Raw genomic sequence first — 20668 nt, forward strand, 5'->3', positions numbered from 1 at the left:
GCACCCAGTATCATAGGTTAGAGTAACCCTTTGGTTGCTAAAGATTGCTCTCCGTGGTCTAAGGTTGTTACGTCTGTCTTCCTGCTTTCTGCTGTTTCTGTACAGAACATATTTTAGTAGATAAAAGAGTTACTCATCTTTGTATCTTATTTAACATTGTTAACATATCTATGAGATTTCCAGTGTGATGAAGTTTCTGTGTCTAAAAAAGACATATTTTAAAGCTTACTGGTCTGTTGAAACTTTGAGATGTTTCTTTTTTGGTTTTACAGTTCTAAGCATATACTGTTTTAAAGCAAGTCTACATTAAGATATCTTGTCATTATGAAGTGAGCATTTTGAAAATATATGTTTCAATGGGAGTACAGGAGGTCCAGATTTTTATCTGAGACTAGGAATTAATCAGCCTATCTGAAGATACACGGAGTAGCTACCTATATGTTGCCCTGATTCCAGGGTCCACTCTGTGGTAGGCTGGTTCTCTCTTTTACCTCACACTCATATGTATTATTTTATTTATTATTTTAACATTTGCCAAATACCAAGCCAGCCATTATGTCACCAAACTACTGGGATGGACTATCCAGGCATACCATCTCACATCAGTTTTAAAGGAGCAAATGGAGCTACTTTTTTGGGTCCCAGGGACCTCTCCAATGAAAAGAGAAACCCAAGGACTAGATTGATCTAACTATAGGCTTTACAAATACTGGTTTCTATCATTACATGTTTAGCACCAGTAGGTTGCTCAGAAGGTTGCAGTGTCATATTTAATGCTATTTAAAGCACTCATTGATATATATTTTCTTATTGCAGAGTCACATAAGTGAGAATGAAGAAGAACTCAAACTTGTGGAGAACATGTTTCCTGCCTACCAGAATTACACTGAATTGTATGATAAAAACAAGCTGCTTACCAGTAAGGTAGCTGCATAAACACTTCCACAGCACAGCTTAGAATTATCCATGTAGAGAATATGATGTTAACTGTAGTCACCTGGAAAGTTTGTATTGTTTTGTCAAGGTCAGTGACATCTGGGGGGAAGTAAATTGGTTTTATGTTATGTGTTGCACAGGTGTTGGTCAAGGTATTGGAAGTTTTAGACAAGCCCACACTTTTCCTAAGCGTTTTGGGGGAGTTGAACAATGAAGCTATTTTATGATCTGTGATCCATTTTCCAAGGGCTCCAAAGAGAATTGGGGCAGTGGGATCAGAAGGACACTAGGTAAAACTGGTATTGTAGGAGCTGGTAGTTCTTGGGCAGTACTCAGTTACTCTTATATTACAATGTTCTTGCACACTGCTTTTACCTGAAGATTTGTTTCATGGTGTTATGGTAGGACCAGCTTAATTTTTTGGCAGTTTCCTACAGAAAGGCAGCTTGCCCTGTTGTGTTCTGTGTGTGAACCTCACACACGGACAGGTACGCTTTACTGCTCTGACTATCCAAAAGCGCTCTCATCTCATTAGCAGATTTTACCATGTATTGAAAGGCACAGTGACCTGAAGTGTTGAAATTCATTAGCGCTTTATGCTGGTGAGATAAACGCAAGCAGAGCTGATACCAGCCCCTAATAAGTACAGGTTGGAGTGCCAGAGCACACTTTATTAGATAGCAGAGAGCCCACGCAAGAGTGAATAAGAACCACCTAACTACAGTCAGAGTGCTTAAACATCAGTCAAATTGATTTGAAATTTCAGGAGAGGATTTTCAGAGACACAAAAGGCAGCTGGGAACTCCTTGAGAGTTAGCTATTGAACTCCCATTTCTACCTTTGAAAATGTACCCCAGTAAATTACTTACAGCCCTTTTTACCTGAGAAATCAATACGGACTACTTAAGTACGTACACAGTATTAACTTCTGTTCTATACACACTGATTTGTTGCGTCAGTGTACTGAAGCGAATATTAGTGCTGCAAAAACATAGGTCTTAATTCTATCAGACTTTTATGTGGACAGCACTGAAAATGGTCACTGAAAATCAGGCTTACCGGTGCTTTCTGGCACCAGGCTTCTGGTTGTTTGGGAAGCATTCTATTAAACACAAGCATAACGAAACCGCAGACATTTCGCCCTCCCCAACTGCCAAAACTAAGACACCAAATTAATTTTTTTAATGTTTTAAAAGTATGTTTTTCAGAGCTGTGGCTGAAAGATTTCCTTCTTTTTAAAAAGCAGTAGTGATCAGCAGAGATATGGTTCAGCAGCTACCATATGTATGTTCTTTACTTAAGATGTGGCTATTCTCATTGCGTGTTCAGTTACATTTGAGCTTGATGAGTAGAGACAGCAAGCATACAGTGCTGTTAGGAGATGCTCAGTGGAAATAGTCCCTGTGCTGCTCTCATTTTTATCAGCAGGTTGCAAGGCCTAAGAGTGCTCTTGCTCCTCTCTTTGAGTGGGCATTTGGCATGTGACGTAATTCCAAGTAGATTTGTGTGCGAATAATTAGTTTATGTCCTATTAAATGATGCTATCCTATACTTCTATGTTTTGTGTATACTGCTTGTGAACTTATTTTTAAAGTCAGCTATGTAGGTCAAGAAAGAAAAGTCATTAATCAGTTGCATAACAAATTAGATTATTTTAATTAAGAAATATTCCAGATACATATATCAACCTGGTAAAACCTTTAGAGACACAATGGGAAACATGCTAAGAGTACATACATCTTCCATTATACCTGATGTATTCCCAGCCCCAGTGCTTAATCTCTGTTTTAGACATGAAATATAAATCATAAGGCTACTACAGTGCTAGGTCACTGGGGAATTCTTGGTTTTGTTCCTTGAAGCTCTTAGATCACAGCAGTCACTGCAAGAGTCGGAACCCCATCTTCTTACATTCGTAAGTGAAAAAAAGCTGAGGGAGTGATATGTCAGGCATAGTGAAGTTAATGAGAGTTTCTCCCCTGTTGATTTCAAGAGCTTCATTCAAGAAATGCATTAATATCCCTCGGTGGTAACAGGTGTCCTTTTGGCTATTAAAAGCAGTGCAGCAAAAATCACAGGCACTGAAGTAAATGCAATATTAAGTAAATTGGTGATTCTGTTTTTCTTCAGACAGTGATGGCTCATGCCTGTCATCTTTCTGACGAAGAGCTGAAACTTTTTAGTCTTCGTGGAGCTGCAATTTCACATTGCCCCAGTTCTAATTTTTCGTAAGTTAAAAAAAGCTAAAAAACCAAAGGTATACAATTAAATAAAGCTGTTCACATGGTATCCTGGGTCCAACCTGCCATTACAAGACTATGTATATGATACCCTATTCCGTCAGAAGTGACCTATTGGATTGAGTGTGACTGTTCATGCTCCACTTCTGCATGGTATGCTCTGGACTGACTTCTGATCTTGCAGTATAGTTATATATATAAAATATATATAAATATATATTTTTAAATATATATTTTTTAAAAAACTTTGTTTCTTTTGACTGTTCTATCAATGGCAGATTCAGGTCACATCTCTTCACCTCAAAGTATGCATATGTTTTGGGAAAATAGGAATGGGCTATATAGTCTTTCTATTAAGTGGAAATGAGATACTGTATGGTATCCAGACAGGATACTGTACTAAATGTTAACAGTCATTTTGCTATCAACATAATCAATATCTTGTTTGTGATGACTTACTGGAGCTCATGAAATGACCTCCCATCTCTGGAATATACTTTAAATCGTATTCTGATTTTTTTCATAGGTATCCTGAGAGCTCATTTTCAGCAGATAACCATAAAACTGGGAGTTTTTAACTGAGAAAAACTGCCTTTATTTTTGGTGATTAAACCACATCTTTCATATGTACGAATACAAATGCTCCACCTCAGTTTAATAAACCCAATCTATTGCACCCATTCTGAGACCCTCTGTCATGAAATAGCTCTGCAGCCCTACTCTTCCTGAACTTTCTCTGTGTGTATCACAAAGAACACGTTTCTTCTTCCAATCCAGGTTGTGCAGCGGTGTCTTAAATGTGCAAAAGGTCCTGAAACACAACGTGAAGCTTGGCCTTGGCACAGGTTAGTAGTTTGCTGTAAAAACGGTTTATTTTGGAAACCATTGGGTACAAAATCATGCCTACTTGTTTGCATTTAAAAGTTAGTATGTCTCCAGTGTACAGACCTGCTTTTTTTCACCACTACTTCTACAGTAATGAAGTCTAGAGCACTGAAATCTAGAGCTGGTCCAAAAGTGTTTAAAAAGAAAACCAAAAATGAATGAAGAAAGTTTTGTTCCTGTCGTTAGAGTAAACAGGGCTTAAACAACTTTTCAGGTTTCTGTTATTCCGTGTTACGTTCTGTTTATCTGACTTTGTATGTGAGAGCACCTTTTTTAGGAATTATACATTCAGAGACAGTGCTTTTTGTGTTTATCACATCTGCCACTTCATAACGTATAATTAAAGCTCATAGAAATTTAACCCAGAGAATTATTCCCAAAGCTTCTTTCTGAGAGTCTGATACCTTCTAGATGTTGCCGGTGGATATTCAGCTTCTATGCTTGACGCCATCAGGAAAACAATGACAGCATCTAATAGCCTTCAGATCCATAAAGTGAATGAAACAGGCCTAACTCTTAAAGAAGCTTTTAAACTAGCCACTCTAGGAGGAAGCCAAGGTAAGAAAAAATGTATTTAGGATGTACACAGAGAATTACAGCTTTTTGATATTATGTTTCCCTGTCTTTAAAAGGTGGCTGAATTCATAGATTTTCTGGTGGCACAGTGAAGTCTAAAATGTTATTTGCTGGGAAGAGATATCCTTCAGTCTCTCATACCCATACTAGGCTCATTACAGAAGAGTATTTGTATTGATGTTGAGAGCTTAATAATAGAATCTTAATGATTTTTCAGGGTTGTACATTTTCTTTCCAAAGATCCTCAGACTTCTTAATCATTAGTGCTTGTATGTTTATCACACCAATTGCAAAGACTTTGTTTTCTCAGCAACTAACACTTATAGGAAAAGCTGTGCAGTTACTATAAAATCATGCATCCTGTTTGTCATCAGTTTCTAATTTTGTTTCTGCTTTTTGAGCTCTCAGTGAGGCAATTTGTCACTGTCTTTCCAGCAAATCAAAACATCATGCATATCACTCCTCAGTCAGAGAAAAGCACAAAGTTTAAACAGGATATGCACCACAGTTGTTTAAGACACAGTTGCATCTGCAGAATATAGTCATATAGTATTGTGGTTATTCTGCTTCACTGCCATGTTTTGTCATGATCAGTATGCACATACTGATTTATACAATTAGCAAAGTTTTATCAGAACTTGTATGATTTAGCAGAGAGCAAATCCACATATAAGAAAAAATTTATTACTATTTCAGTAAGCAGAAATGAACCCACTACCTGCTAAAGAACTGGTCCCAACTCTTTTCCGTGTAAGCTTTTTGTAGTTGTCAGAAAACACCCTTGGGAAGTGATAATGGAAGACTGAAAGAAGTAGTGAAAATATCATCAAACAAGTCTTCTCAGGACTGTATTTGAATTTCTGGATAGTGTAAAAGGGAAATAGAGAAGACAGAAAATAGGCAGGGGACAAAAAAAGATATTTTTCCCACAATATATACCGTTCTTATAAAAGGTGAGAATAAATTAGCTGAGATACAGAAAGAAAAACTTACAAAAATCCCAAACTCATATGTGGTTTCCCTTCCCAGCTACACTTGGGCTTGTTTTATCTGGGTTCTTAGGTTTACTTAGTAATGTGCTTATTTTATATATTGATTTTGAGCTGGTTTAGCCTTACTGAATCACTTTCAAGGATAGAATATAAAAACTCATACAACCTTCCGGTAGCCTGGATGCGTACAGTTTGCGGAAATTCAAATGAGTGACACTTTGTTGATCATTTGCTTTGCTCAGACTCCTAAACACTTGTCACCCTCTTGTGTTTAATCTAAAAATTGCATTCTGCTCACAAACCTGAAGGAATATGAGATTATTTTAGTTGAAACTGGTAGGTAGACAAAATATTTCACCATTTGGAGGAGTTCAAACATTAATGTATTGTGAGGTTCGTGCCACACACGAACTTCACTGAAGGCTGAAGTTCCTTTGTCAGACAGGAGCAATATGAAAACAAGTGAACAAACTATTTGCAGATATTATACCCTTTGATAACTTAGTTTAAGTCCAGACTTGATTTAATACACAACTTAAAACTATCCTAAGTCATTTCCAAGGAGACACAAAGGCCTCTCTTTAGGTATTTTAAGCACTTGCAAGCACCTAGTCACTGAAGATGAAATTGTAGATTTTCAGTGCTTGTGAACCTGAGAACCAGAGGTTGTAATGAAGCTTTGAGTTAACAAAGCTAAATAATAGACCACAAGACAAGCCTTACAGGTGGGTATGAGACCTTCAGATCTGGCTATGATTTTTTTTTCCATACCATATTATTCTTTGTTCCAGCTAATTACCCTCAGTTATCCTCTCCGTGCACCTCTTTTATTATCATATTACTATATGCTACCATTGTAATAGGTCTATACAACCTATCAAAGTTGCTTAGACTGTTTAAACAATTAAATCTAACACTACCTTAGCAAGGTGAGTATTATTATATACATTACTGTTTCTCTGACTTCATTTCATTGCCCCTTTTGGAGCTTTAATGTTTTTGCGATGTAAATTATTGTTATTCCACTTCAAACAGTCAGTGGCCTATACATCAGCTCTGCAATGACACAAAATCAATGGAGAACATTAAAGAACAAAGGTCAAAAGCGGGCTTCAGATTGTTTTCAGATTTCTTTTACCCTTAACAGATGCCCTTTGGAAATTCACCAAAATACACGTGTTTTACTGAGAAGTTGCTTAAGAATTCAAATGCTGACATGCTCATTGTTGAATTTGCTTTCATATTTTTCCTTGTGATTGTCTAAATTCTTGTAGTTCTTCTTAGGAACATCTCAAGTAAGTTGCCAGGTGCTTCCACATGGTGGAAAGAGGCTGGTGTTGAAGATCTGTTTGTGAACTTATTTTCTTCCTCAGCTCTAGGATTAGATGATGTGATCGGAAACTTTGAAGTCGGCAAAGAATTCGATGCACTACTCATCAACACGAAGGCTTCAGATAGCCCTTTTGACTTGTTCTCTGCTGATAATTTTGAGGTAATCAGAATAGGATTAACGATCCAAAAAATTGCTGGAAACGATGTGGGGAAGGTCCATGATACAGCCAGAATAAGTCTCCTCAGAGTTATTTCAGTAGCAGGAATTGGGTGTACTACACCACTGCTGTCTGTGTTTCAGCCCAAGAGGCTCAGTGGTTGGTGGTTGTTTTTTTTTTTTTAGAATCTTGCTGTCCTCAGTCACAGTCCCATATCCTCATGAGCAAAAATGCATTTAACATTTTTTAACGCATGCCTTGTTAACCCAAACTGACAATTCAAGTTAGATATTTGCAGTGACAAACGGCAGTGACAAATTGCAGTGACAAATTTGACAACTGTAAAAATGAGGAAGGGGAAGTATTGTGGTTTAGGCATATATTTGTTTACACTGTCAAACTTGTGCAGTGTTTTCTTCCTGAGATGTACAGCCTCCTTATGGAAAGTTATTTATAAGAAAACATACAAATTAAGTTTTGATTTTACTGTTAGTAGGAATATTTGGGAAAACTATTTTTATCAATTCTTTCAAGCTTCAAATAGTTGTGATCTGGGATAGCAGATGCTGCTTTCTGAATTTGGTTTTCTCCCATTTTTTTATAGGACACCCTCCAGAAGTTCCTGTATCTAGGTATGTTCTGATTCTCAGCCCACATAAAATTCTCTTGTTGTTTCATACATCAAGAATTGCCTAAATTAATGTGGAGGTTAATGATAAATTTATTTATACATAGTTAAATACACATTTGTTTACAGCAATTAAAGATATTTATTTACATTGTATATAAACATTAATATTTCACTATTAATATTTATTTACATTGATTGAATAGACATTTACTTACATTTATTAGTGTTTATTTATAATACTGAGTAAGAATTAAGTGGTTTAACTTTTGTTCTTTGGGACATTAACATGACCAGATGCACCAAGTTTTTCAGAATTATTACCACACCTATCTTTATCTACAGTATGAGCTAAATCATATTTCACAGTAAAGTAACACTGACATGCTAATCACCAGTTCAGAACCAGTTCATCTTCTGCAGACCAGTTGTCATTATGTTTTTTTTTTACTCCCAAAGAAAAAAAATGGCCTTTAAAACAAACAAAACCCAACCCAAACAGTCCCACCCCACTAAGAGAATGGACATCCTTTATAGGGCATCGTCTGGACCAAGAGCTGTGCTGCCTGTTACGTTGTTATGTAGAGGCAACTGGTGTTAGCTCTGGCCACGTTTGTGTCATTCTCTAATTAGCCTTTTGCCTTTTTGAGGAACTGGCTGAGGCGAGCCAGCTTTACTGCTGCCTGATACCCAAGTTAGTTCAGATACCGTGCAACAACACATTTTCTGTACAGATATATGGTATTTTCACGGTTTGAATCTACTAAATATATAGAAAAACCATGACACCATTGCAGCAATGGTATATTTATTTCTTCAAAAAAAGCATGGGTAGTTTAAACGTGCACTGGTCTCTGAGGTAGCTGTGACTATTTCTCTCCAAATAAACCTTTCTCAGTCCTAGGAAATGGTCACTGCAAATGACGTATTCCAAAACTGATTTTTATGGATTGCATAATTTTCATTAATTAATCCAGTGCATAGATTTATGTGCAAATCTCTGTTTGACCGTGTTATTTCAGGTGACGATCGGAATATTTCTGAAGTGTATGTGGCTGGAAAGCAAGTGGTTCCTTTTTCAAGTTCAGTATAAATCCATTTCCCTTTTGCAAAATCTCTGCTGATCATTCTGCATCTGATTTGGAAAAGATTGATTAAACACAGTGCCTGATCATCAGGAATGGCACCTCATTTTTGTTTAATGTTTTAGAACTTGCAAATATTTTGTTAGACCTTTCAGGAATTATTTCACCAAAATTGTCACCATCTATTTAAATGTCTCTGTAAAAATAGCATGTGTGCATTGATAAGGGATTTGGTAAATACCTTAATTAAAGAAGATACCTGCTGTTCCTTTTAATAATAGTGTAGGAAGCATTACAAAGAGCAATGAGACTCTCATTGTCTGTAGTGAATCTGAATTTAAAAAAGCCAGTGCTAGTAAATTGATTTTGCAGATAATGAATATCACAGAAGAATGCAATTTCCATAATATTATCATGAAGTATGGAAAAATCAGTGACCTTTTGGGGCATTTAGAATATTTTTGAGTTTTCTTTAGGAGCTTTTTTTTAAAAAAAAAAAATTAATATAAAACATTACCTTTTTTTTTAAGAGAAATTAGGTAAGAACTGTGTGTTTATAAATAAATAAAGGTCCTTATTATCAAGGAGTTCAGATTTGCCATCATGTAGTCAGACAGAAGAGAAGAACCAAATAAGAAATGGGGTATTAGTCACAGGGAGATGGGCTGGGGGAGTGGAAGGGCTGCGTTGTTCTCTGATGCTGTCAGCTGAAACTGCATTTCTGCAGATTTTGTTCCTAAGTCTAGATCAGCCTGATCTTCCACCCACTCCACTGAATTACCTTCAGCTGAGCAACAGCTGAATGCAACTTGCATTAAATTAGAAGCAGGCACTGGGATATCTGAGCAGGCTACTTGATGGCAAACAAATGAAGAGGTTTTTCTGGACTAGAGGGAGTGTGATCCATTTAGGTCAGTCTCCTGCAGGACCTTCCTGAGCTCATTTGCTCTTGATTGTTCAGACAGGATGATATGATATCCTTTCCCCTTTCTGTAAGGGAAGTGAGTGGGTTTTGAAAAAATCCAAGGGAAATTGGCTATTCCTGGCCATTACCACCTTTGACTTGAGGTGGGAATCGTCACTGGAAAAAGCATCTCAGCTTGAATGTGCTCTTTTGTATTTTTCAACATGGCAACCATAATTCCAGCTCTGTACAATTCCAGGTAAAAAATGTGCCCTTTTTGTTTCAGAAATGTGTGACTTCCTTTTTTAAAAAGCATATTTGTCTACTTTTTATCAGAGACTTTTTTTTTTTTGTGAGATTTGTTTGAGGAGGTGTTTGCTTCTTGCTTTATTATGTTTCTGCAACACAAAGGACTTAACTTTTTATTTCAGTGTCAATAGAGACAATATTGTATCAAGTTACTGTAAACCTGTGTTGGATATGGTATTAAGGCCTGCTTCAAACTCCTTTGATTTCACTAAGCTTTGTTTCACACTTTTATCTCACTTCCTGGGGATATAAAGGTACAGGACTTTCCTCTGGTCACTGTACCAAAGTCTTATTTCATGTCTATGTCTGAGAGAGTGCTTGGCCCAATGTCACTGATAACATTCTGATTTTAAAAGCATTTTCAGAGCTTACATACTGTTATGGTTACACCTACATGAGACGGCGTAGTGTCAAGTGGAAGCATAAAAGCTAGCTTGGGCACTTAAAGCAGTACAGTCTTTTCAGTGTGTTGGGTTTGGGGTTTTTTTGTTGTTTTTTTGTTTTGTTTTCTGAAGCCGAGCAGCCCTACTGAAGAGCAGGGGCTACTGGCTTGCAGACACCACTGAGCGCAGCGGCACAGCTTGCTCATTGAGAACTATCTTGGGTATCTTCCCAGGGCACTACACTGAGCCATGTGCTTGCGGAGGTACGGCCTTCGTATCCATTATATTCAATGATTCCTAAGACTTTAGGAGTTAAGATTTAAGGATTAAGTTTTCCACATTCCATCAGGTTGTTTTCTTAATTGTTTTGCTTTTCATGTGTCCCACTCACCTGCACAGTAGCACACTTGCTTGGCAAATATAATCTTCAGTCTTTAACTTGTTTTCCTGATTCAGGGACCATTTTTTTAAATGAATTTTGACATGAATTTAATTGACCAAATTTCACGTTCCAAAACCAAAGATCTGTGAGACACATGTTTTAATCCTCCCAGTTACTGTTTGAAACTATTTTTAGGAAGTTGCATGGTTTGGCTTGCCTGCAAGAGTGTTTTCTGGAGTGGAGAAAGATTACACAACCTTGTGTACAATGTATGTTTGTGCCCTACTTCTTTGCTTCCAGAGCAAAGAATTAATGCTTTTATTTTAGTGGTAGTCTTAACTGTCCCTGACTTCATTGTTTTCCCTCTATTTTGCAGCGTTGTTAAGAATGGGAATCAGCATTTCTTCTTAAAAGATCTGTGGGGGAGGAGGGTTTTGCTTATTTGCACACTGGAAATACAGAAAAACTTTAACACTATATTGCTGGCCCACTTACAAAGGGACTCCCTAGGATAACTGCTGCTGATGAGCTTTGTATCTGAATATTGTCTGCGTCATGAGCAGTTTGATTCTTGTTAAATTCAGTCATAAGGTAGGAACTCAGCCTTTTGATTACAGGTTTACTAGTGTCTAGTACCCAGACACTACCCAGACTTAGAAACAGAGAATCTTTTTTTTTTTTTAAGAATCTCAGCTGGAGGAGGAGCTCTGCCTGCAGATAGTGCCTGGGCTGCCTGCACCACCCTGCAATGCCCAGGGTCGGGAGGAGTGAGGACCAAGATGGATAGCATTGCACTAAGTGTTGAGGCGCTTAAGGGTAAAGGAAAGAAGCCTGAATTTGATGTGAAAGGAAGCCAGTGGAGGAACTAATAAAAAAAATAAACCCAGAGGTACTTTCAACCAGCAGAATCTTAAATAGAATTGAATGGAGAAAGACTGTAATGCCAGAGGAAAAAAAACCTGAAGTGGGGTCCTCTGAGGTGGTCTCAAAAGCTTATTCAGTGCAAGATGGCTCACGCATAGAAACTTCAAGGTTTTAGGAGATACAGAGGATGTAGCAGCCAAACTTCTCTGAAAAAAAAATTTTGGGAGTCACTGTGGATCCCACTGTGAAGTTTCAGTCCTTGGGACACTCTGGCTATGTGTAGATTGCCAAGATGCTTGTTGCAGTAGGGGAGGATCAGTAACTGCTGAGGCTCGTACATTACACTATATGCAGCTTAAGACTGCATATAGTCTGTTTCCTTGGCTAAATGTCCCCACTGCATATGCAGTTTGAAGCAGGCAAAATAACTGGTTCAGACTCTTAACATCTCTTTTAGAGGCTGGACTATATTTGGCATGCAGCTGAGCTTCCAGTGTAGTTTTTTCCAAAATAAACTTAATCCTTGTGTACCAAAACCACCCTGCAAACTGAAACAAGGTTCAACAAGGGAGGAGGATTGGGAATTCACTTCAGAAGAGCACTACTGTTTCAAACCAAAATGCTGATGGAGGCTAGGAGTTGGAATATTCCTCCTCCATCCTCATTGTCACAGAACTTAGTAGCTGAAGGAAAATTAAAGCAACCTCCTTCCCTCTTCCCCCCTCTTTTCCCCTCTTCCCCTGCCCCCCCCCCCCCCAAAAAAAAAGTAAAAATTAGACAACCAAATACCAAGGGGAGATGAGTAAGTGGAAGAAAGGGATAATTTTCAGTCAGTATAGATTGACACAGCACTACCGAGTTAAGATAAAACCTCTGGAAAAATGTTCACGCAACTTTTTCCAGATGTCACTCCCCATTAGCTCTCTTGCCAGATTGTGGATGGGATCTTTGTTTCTTAATGTGTCTTTGTGTTCAATGTTAGCACACTATTCAGACAAATAAAAAACCCGATAGTTTGTGGAAAGCTTGCTTGTTGGGATATGCTTAATGTGTTCTATGTTCAGATGAGCACTTATATATTATAAATGGAATGTATTTGAATTACTGTTATATGTTGATCTCATTGTGTTGGTTCAGGTTTTGATTATTAATGAAATGCTAGTAAGTATCGTTATGCATTATGCAGAGTTATTTGAATTATTCATGTGTGGCAAGTGGAGTTCTGCACTTTAAAATGTTGCCTTGGTGTAACGTTTATATTCATTCTGTGTTTTTTGTGCAATCAGAAAGCTTTGTAGGGGAAAAAAAATTGTGTATTTTTTCACTGTACTGAACATTTTTAGTATTGTAAGTGAACTTCCTGTTAGAAAAAGAAATGTTAAAATGACCCTATTTAAAAGTCTGTGCCTGATTATACACTCATGAATGAAAAAATTATAATGGTATTGTGAAAGCCAACAAGAATAGTAATATTTTAATTTAAAAATATTTACAAATATATTTTTTTTAAAAAAATTTTAATCATGATTATGCAATGCAGATTAGCAAAAGGTAATAATTCTTGGTAAAATATTTGCTGTTCTACAGAGTGAAGGAGAATGTAACTATTCTTGATCATACATTTAAAAAGAATATGCAAGTTTTGAAAAGTAAAAAGCCCAAGTTCGTTCAAAGAATACCGTAGTTTTAAAAGGAAAGATATTAACAACATTACTCAGACAAGCTGTTTGAAGATATTGTTTTAAGCATTTCCAGGAACAATCCATAACAGATGATAAGGTGGACAGCTTTTAAAATACTGGATTTATATGAATAAACGGTACCACTTATCTGCAGCCCTGTGTGTAGCAGTGGTCAACTCATCTCTAAAATGATAGTGTACAAGTAGAAGGTGTTTAAAAAAAAAAAAAGCCATGAATTTGAGAAGAGATTTGAAAAGGGTGGTAGCAGAATACAAAACAATGCAAAGTAGAAAGAAGCTAGACAAGAGGAACTCATAAAACCAAAATGACAGGTCAGTGAATTTTTAGGTGGGAAACACTCAGAAAAGAAAATACATTTTTCAGGCAATGTTCTGTTAAATCACGGACCTCATTCCTTCTGGAAGTCATTGAGGCCCAACAACTGAGCAGATTTCCAAAGCAGTTACTTACATGCTTAACAATCAAGCCCAAATAATTGTAGCTAATCATAGCATAATTATAGGACATTTTTCAACCTCTCAACCTCTACTTTAAGATTTAAATCAAAATTATGTCTAACTCCAGAAGAAACCTAATGTGAGGGCACATTATGCTTTATCTCCACGTGTCCTGTGAAACATGACATTGGCCAGGTCAGAGACTTGAACTAGTCTTGTCCTGGGGAAGAACCTCTGCTCTTGCATGCCCCAAATGTTGTCCCCTGTCATGTGCCTGGTGGCACAGTGATGGCTGAGTCCAACACGAGAAGACAAGCATCTGGTGTGACTAGAATAACTGAAAATAAGCGGGTTTAAAAATCAGGTTGTTTTGAAGTTAAGCACACTGCAGAGTGCACAGCGTGTTTTAAGTTACATGAGCATATATCTAATAGTGAACTTCTAGATACTACGAACTTTGGCTTTTGACTTTTTTAAAGCCCTTGTACTGTACATGCAACAACTCATGCTCCTTCTCTCAGCAGAGAAGCCAGCAAATGGCATCTGCAAGGCTGTCTGTACAAAAACCAATAACAGCAACAAAAACAATTCTTGGGAAGTCAAAAGGACATCAGCAACATCAACAACAATCTGTTGTGTAAAGTTAATAGAACTATTAGCTTTTATCGAAAGGCTGAGCCATGTTTTTGGAGGGCAGCTTCCTGGAAATTTCAGTGGAAATTTTTTCTTGGAAAATGCCCTGAATCAGAGTGTGCTCTGACCAATGAGGTCCCCTGTAGCTTCTGCAGAAGCAGTCACTTCTGTCAAAGTGAATGCAATAGTCATGCCTAGGCACACACTTCCTTCCCCAGTCAGGACTCAGAAGTATGTATTTGCTTTAATTCTGAGTTTAGTTTGTGGTTCCTTATACGTATGATTTTAGTTTGAAAATAACTATGCTGAATGAGTGGAGGTTGGAGAAGGAGAATGCTAGAAGGCAATCGCACACCCAGGGCCTAACACTTCAGCTCAGAAGATTTATCCCAACAGGTAGATGTTGTTATGTTTGCACAGCTCTTAGACCCAGTGATTTGGCTTAATGACTTGAGTCAGCTGGTAACAATTAAACCCAGCCAAGACCAGAGTGTAAACTGTGAGCAGCTGACAAAAACATAAAAATGTTTTACCTTGATCTTCACTTAAGTCACCAAAGGCTTTGCTTACCCAAGTGCTCCTAGGTGCATTTAGGTACAAAAACTCCTTGGAGAAAAACCGTCTGTAGAAGTGATCAGTGTTGGTGACAACTGAATGCTTTGATCTCTGTGTCCTATCTGGCCTTGTGGCTTTGGAGCTGGGTTTTGCATTCCTTTAACAGGCTTTGCTGATGAAGCTTTTAAAAAGTGGTTGCATGCACTCCTTAGCTGAGGAAGCTCGCAGCCCTTGCTTCAAGATGAACCTTCTTTCCCCGAAGGAGAGTTCACACCTCACTGGAGTAAGCTTTTCTGATTCTGGTCTCTGGTCTGCTCGCTTGTTGTGCATAGGCTCTGGTTCTTTCATTTGTGAAAAATGCCTAACTGAAGTTAATGTTGTTGAATTTATCTTTCCTGTTGTACTCGTGTAGTTTCAAGGAAGAGCAATGTATTTAAAAAAAATGGCATATGTGATTTCCACTGTTCTGCTTGGTTTTGATCATGCTAAATGAGAAGCCGTGTACTGTTGAAACAAAATAAAGAGGCCTTGCATTTACACCAACCCTCATCTCTTTCTGTGTCTGACTTTGGCGGAGTGAGAGAAAGGTGGCAAGCTGACCAGTGAAGATTTACAGTGAAGACCATAATATACAGCAAAGAGTTGGAGATGCACGGAGCTTACCTGTTCCCTGCGGAACTCAGGCACACCCATTCACCATTGTAAACTCTGCCTAGTATGCCTGACGTTATTTTCTGGGATCATTTTCCAGATTCAAAACTCCTACAGCTTTTGATGTATCTTTATTACCAGCTTTGTTGGCTTGATAAATCGAAGCCAGTGCTTCAGTAACCTTTTTATTTTTTCGTCTCTGAAATGTTGAACATCCTGAAATGTTTTCTTTTTGTGCGTGGCAGCAAGCATAGAGAGTCACGTGTCCTTCAATGTGTTTTTCTTCACTTGCTTACTTTTCAAAGCTTAGGCATAAAAATGTCCCCAATCTAAACAGCTCTGAAACTCACCAGAAGTGGCTTTCCTTAAAATAAAAACTACCACAGGAGAACCACTAATTACACACCGAGCAATTATATGCTGAAATTTTGAGAATTATGTGCAAATTGTTACCAACTTATACAAAGTTATATGCACAAGAAATAAAGCTGTTCTGTATTTTCATCAACCAACTTACCAGCAGAAGTCATACAAACTACAGAGAAAAGACAAGGGAAAGAAAACTTTGTTATGGACTACTGTTCTTCACAGAAGTGCCCATTTAGGCTTTCAGCATAGGAATTCTGCTACTTACCATTTTATTTTGGAAAATAGCAGTAAGAAATGCTTTTGTGACATTTTGCTAGAGTACTATATTGAGACTTACCTATTTAAAGCAGTATAAACCCCAGATGTGAGCACAACTTTTATGATATAGAGGGTTTGTGAGCCAGTTTGAAAATTTGAGAGCCTTTGGGCATGTGGTCAGTAAGTCTGAAGCCACAATTACCTGTTTCACTACAATGAGTTGATGCAGGCACAGGGTGCACAAGCAAACATAGAATTTGCAAGCTTAAAAAAAAGTCATTGAATAATCACGAACATGTTACCAGTGTAATTTTCATCAGTCTTCTTGCATGGCTATTAAGAAGAATATAATAATTCTTCTTGGCTTGGGATCAGATACTGAATCATTTATAACTGAGCTTAATAGGTTTATAGTTCATGAGTTAAGAGCATAGTTAAAATGCGAACTGAAGGTTGCTTGCCCTATGCTTGGACTCTGTAATTAGCTGTCTTCCTTCCAAAGCAATGAGTTTGTGACTGCATTCTTGTATTAATTCTGATTAAAACTGTCCTTTAGGAATTAAACTAAAAATATGGCCAGAAATGCCATGAAATCCACATGAAATTTGACCTAGAGGTGCCATCTCAAAATATAAAAGGTATTTTGATTCTTAGAACCTGGAACTATTAAAACAGTAGCTGAAGTTTAATCTCAGCCCCCATTTAAACAAATCTCAACCTCCCAGCACACTGGTGAAGGTTCATAGCTGTAAGAAACCAAACTCCCCTGACAATTCATACAGAATATCAATTCCATCTAGCTGTGGGCAGCTCGTTGCACTAACTTGGTGCTGTAAAAATTGTTCCCTTAGCTTTTATTTTTGAGGAGGAGTCACCATTGTTGTATTTTTATGGCTTGTGAAACAGCAAACAGATGTGCTAAATGAGAACAGCACTGCCTTGCAGCACACGCCAGCCAGTGCTCAGCAATCCTCCCTACCCCAGCTGAGGGGCTGCATATGTTGGGGGCATTTACAGCATTGTTATATGAAGATTCACACGGTCTGAGGGATAACTGAGGGAAAAGAGAAGAGTTTGTGTGAAGAAGATGCCGTTACAGAAGGAGAGATTCACAGATTTCTAAGCCTAGAACTATAAAGAAATCAGCTATTGCAATCCTCTGCTCTGACCTTTCCAGGCCCTAACAGAGGGGTGACTGAGGCGTCCCATGAGGCCATAACCTCATCCCATACACACGTGTAGGGCTGAAAGTCTCAGTGAAAGCCAGGACATGCACAGAGTGAGTTGGAGTGACTAGGACTAGAGATATTCCAGGCACAGTAGGTAAGAGCAGCTTGACACCATGCACATGCTAAATGCTTGTTGTGTTTGCTTGTTACGGGGGGCTTGTTCCCTCATAATAAGCTTGTTCCCTCAAGCGCGGTGCTGTGCTGAACTCTGTGCCTCACCTCTGTGGGAGGTTGCTTTGACACCCCATTGCTCAGCCAGCCTACACGAGCAGCCCAAACTCTCACCTGAGACTTGCTGGAGAACAGGGAGCTGAGTACAGTTTCCTGCACTCCTGGGGTGGTGTCCACATCCCTAGGGCATCCTCACCTCAATGCCATCTCAAACTGTCAAGAATAAAATGAAATTCAAATTGCTGTACTTGCTCTTTTTTCTGAAACAAAAGCCATCTCAAAGCAGTTCGTGTGCAGAGACAGCTCTTGGCTGCACCTCTACTTGGTTTGGGAGCTGCTGCTGCCCTGTAGCAGCTGCCACATCTGGCTGTAGGTGCTGATGTGGGACTGTGACAAGTGAGGAAGTGTGAGGTGGGACATGGCATGAGTAACCTTCATAAACCCATGCACTTCAGGTTTTTTCTGTCTTTGAAAAGAACAGTGGTTGGTAATATTATGCCTGCTTTGTAAAACCCTTTGAGGAGTTGCAGGGGAAAGGGAAAAGGAAGAAAATAAGGGAGAGAAAGGAAAGCAAGAACAAAAGATATAATGAAAGGAAGAGTGGGAGGGGAAAATGTGGAAGAAACAAGCCTCCTGTTTTTTCCTACTGAATTTCCAAGACTGTATCTTACAGAGGTGCTTTGGACCAGTGGGAGCAGCCCAGGGGTATGGGCAATGGGGAGCAGGCTGTGAGCGGAGGGCGGTACCTACCTGAGCTGCTCTACCCCTATCGCTGCACTGCCCCTCACGTCACTGCAGCGTGTCTCCTCAAGGCTGCCAGGGCATATACAGTCTTCCCAGCCCCCTGGTGAGCTACTGCCCTCTGATAATGCCCCCTCACAGTATCACGTGCCATCACCTTTCGTCAGCATCTCCACACCTTCAACGTACATTGCATCACCTAAAGAAGCAGGTGCTTGCAAGCAACATGCAGCCATTGCCCTACATGCTTACTACCATTTCACACTTTTGACTCCAGTGACATATAAACCTTCCATTAAAACGTATGAGTCATACAGAGAGTTGGAGTAATAACTGAAATCCAGAGTAAGTATGAGAGTCTTCGGTGCTACACTGACAGTTGTAGTACTTCTTTGAACAGTCCTCCAGCCTCCTTGCAGTGTTGAGATCTGCACTGCAGAAGAGGACACAACCTGCCCAAAGGAACACTCAGTTACTTGGTTGTTTAGGCCATGAAAATTGCATTTAAATTAAAATCACTACAACAACAACAAAACAGTAATGTGGACCCTCTAGAATCTGTTGAGTTACCTGCTGGTTATTGTCCAAAGAGCAGATGCTACACGGCCTGCAATGCTGAAGGCTGCGGCCTGTGAAAGCACAAAACACATGCTGAACCCATGAGTGGTCACTGGCACCATCATACGTGTGGCCGCAGGATCTGTGCCGGGCTTTGTGGTTGAGCTGCCCTGCAGGACACGTAGTGGTAGGCTCCAGTGTGTTTGTGCTTGGAGCTGACCCTCTTTAGGACTTTCTAGGTCTTTCCTGCAAAAAAGTGATTTAAAGTGCCTGGAATTGGTTTGGTAACCTTTTCCTGCACAGAGAGATGCTGCTGGGTGAGAAGAAAGTAGATGCAATTTTGAAGTGATGAAAAAGGAAGCACACAGTAAGAGCTGCGGGATGGGAGAAGGAACGGTAAAGCCCGTTTCTACCTTTCTGCAGCCTCCTGTTCCCCATCTGAACACATCACAATTGCAGTTCACCTTTAATGCAGACTCATGGAATCTTATTCTAGATTATTCTTCCCTTGAAAGACTGCTCAATGATGGCCTGTGAGCTCAAGGAAGTCCTTTACAGGGTCACAGCAGCATCAGGCCAATATAGCGATAACTCCCTCCCGGATTAGTCCCTTTCAGAAAAGTTAATGATGTGGTGAATTTCCAAGAGGGTGATTTCAGGCATGGAGTCCATGAAAGCAGCCTGGAAACCACTGGGACAGTGAGGTCCAGGGCACCCTTCCCACTCCTCGCCTGGGCACTGGCCAGGCTTGGGGTCACTCAAAATGATGGTGGGGATTTTCAGAGGGAGTGCCCTCTGGGGAGATGGCACTGTAGAATTTGATCAGTTCCTCACCAAACACGTGGCCACCTACCCCTGGTTACCCTAAATACAAACAGCGGGCACGGGAAATGATTCTTCCTCACAGTCAGCAACATCAGCTCAGCTTTTCCCTGCAAAAAGAGCAAGGCGATTGCCCTGCTTGCAACATTCAGCATAAAACTGCTTATAAAATTCAATGATGTGAAACATTTTCTGGTAGAAAAATGTCTTTTGACAAAAATGTTATTTCCAATATTTCATCCATTCCAGTGGAATTTAACCATCATTGAGGTAAAAATGTTCTGTGACAGGCATTTTCGCAACTGGCAAGATGTATCCAGCACGAGCTTCAAGTGAAATAGCTCATATCTCTGAGCAGCCAAGTGAGGTAACTACTCAGCTGAGAGATCACAGGAGCAGTGGTTTTCTGTATCCCTGCATCAGTCTGGAACAATTTTTCTGAGATGCTGAAAACCAGCTGCTCCTACAATTAGTTCATGAAGTGTCACTTCTAGGCTATCCACTAAATCTAGCTTAGGCTGTTAGCAGCAGAAAGTTGCTGTAAGTTAATGGTTGTTTAGTGGCCTCTGCTAACCAAAATGCAACTGAATGAATAGAAAAAAATATAGCAAAAAAAAAAAAAAAAAAAGAATGAAAGTAAAATTTCACCCATTGCAAATAGAATTTATCCTGGCAAACGTTATCTGTAAATCCTGCTGGTTTTATTAGGCTGTTGTGGGACTAACTAGGCATCAAGGTGACTTGAACAACCTAGCTCCTACACAACATCTCTTCTGTGAATCCACAGAGGACTTCAGCCATCACACTGATGACCCTGGCCCTTTGTCATGGTTTAACCCTGCTGGCAGCTAAAACAACCACACAGCC

The 20668-nt window shown here is 39.1% G+C and overlaps 1 protein-coding gene across 3 annotated transcripts in view; it reads left to right on the forward strand.

Annotated features, from left to right (window-relative positions):
- The window catches only part of GDA (guanine deaminase), a 29351-nt gene extending 16904 nt beyond the window's left edge, over nucleotides 1-12447 (forward strand). For all 3 annotated transcript variants that reach the window (XM_075739859.1, XM_075739857.1, XM_075739858.1), the window contains 7 exons: nucleotides 817-924; nucleotides 3067-3164; nucleotides 3954-4021; nucleotides 4473-4619; nucleotides 7003-7121; nucleotides 7724-7751; nucleotides 8770-12447. In XM_075739859.1, coding sequence (XP_075595974.1) covers nucleotides 817-924; nucleotides 3067-3164; nucleotides 3954-4021; nucleotides 4473-4619; nucleotides 7003-7121; nucleotides 7724-7751; nucleotides 8770-8840 — 639 coding nt within the window. In that variant the 3' untranslated portion in view covers nucleotides 8841-12447. The remainder of the gene's footprint in view (nucleotides 1-816; nucleotides 925-3066; nucleotides 3165-3953; nucleotides 4022-4472; nucleotides 4620-7002; nucleotides 7122-7723; nucleotides 7752-8769) is intronic.
- The last annotated feature ends 8221 nt before the right edge of the window (nucleotides 12448-20668 follow it).

The sequence above is a fragment of the Balearica regulorum genome, chromosome Z, assembly GCF_011004875.1.
Source record: "Balearica regulorum gibbericeps isolate bBalReg1 chromosome Z, bBalReg1.pri, whole genome shotgun sequence".
Taxonomy (NCBI): domain Eukaryota; kingdom Metazoa; phylum Chordata; class Aves; order Gruiformes; family Gruidae; genus Balearica; species Balearica regulorum.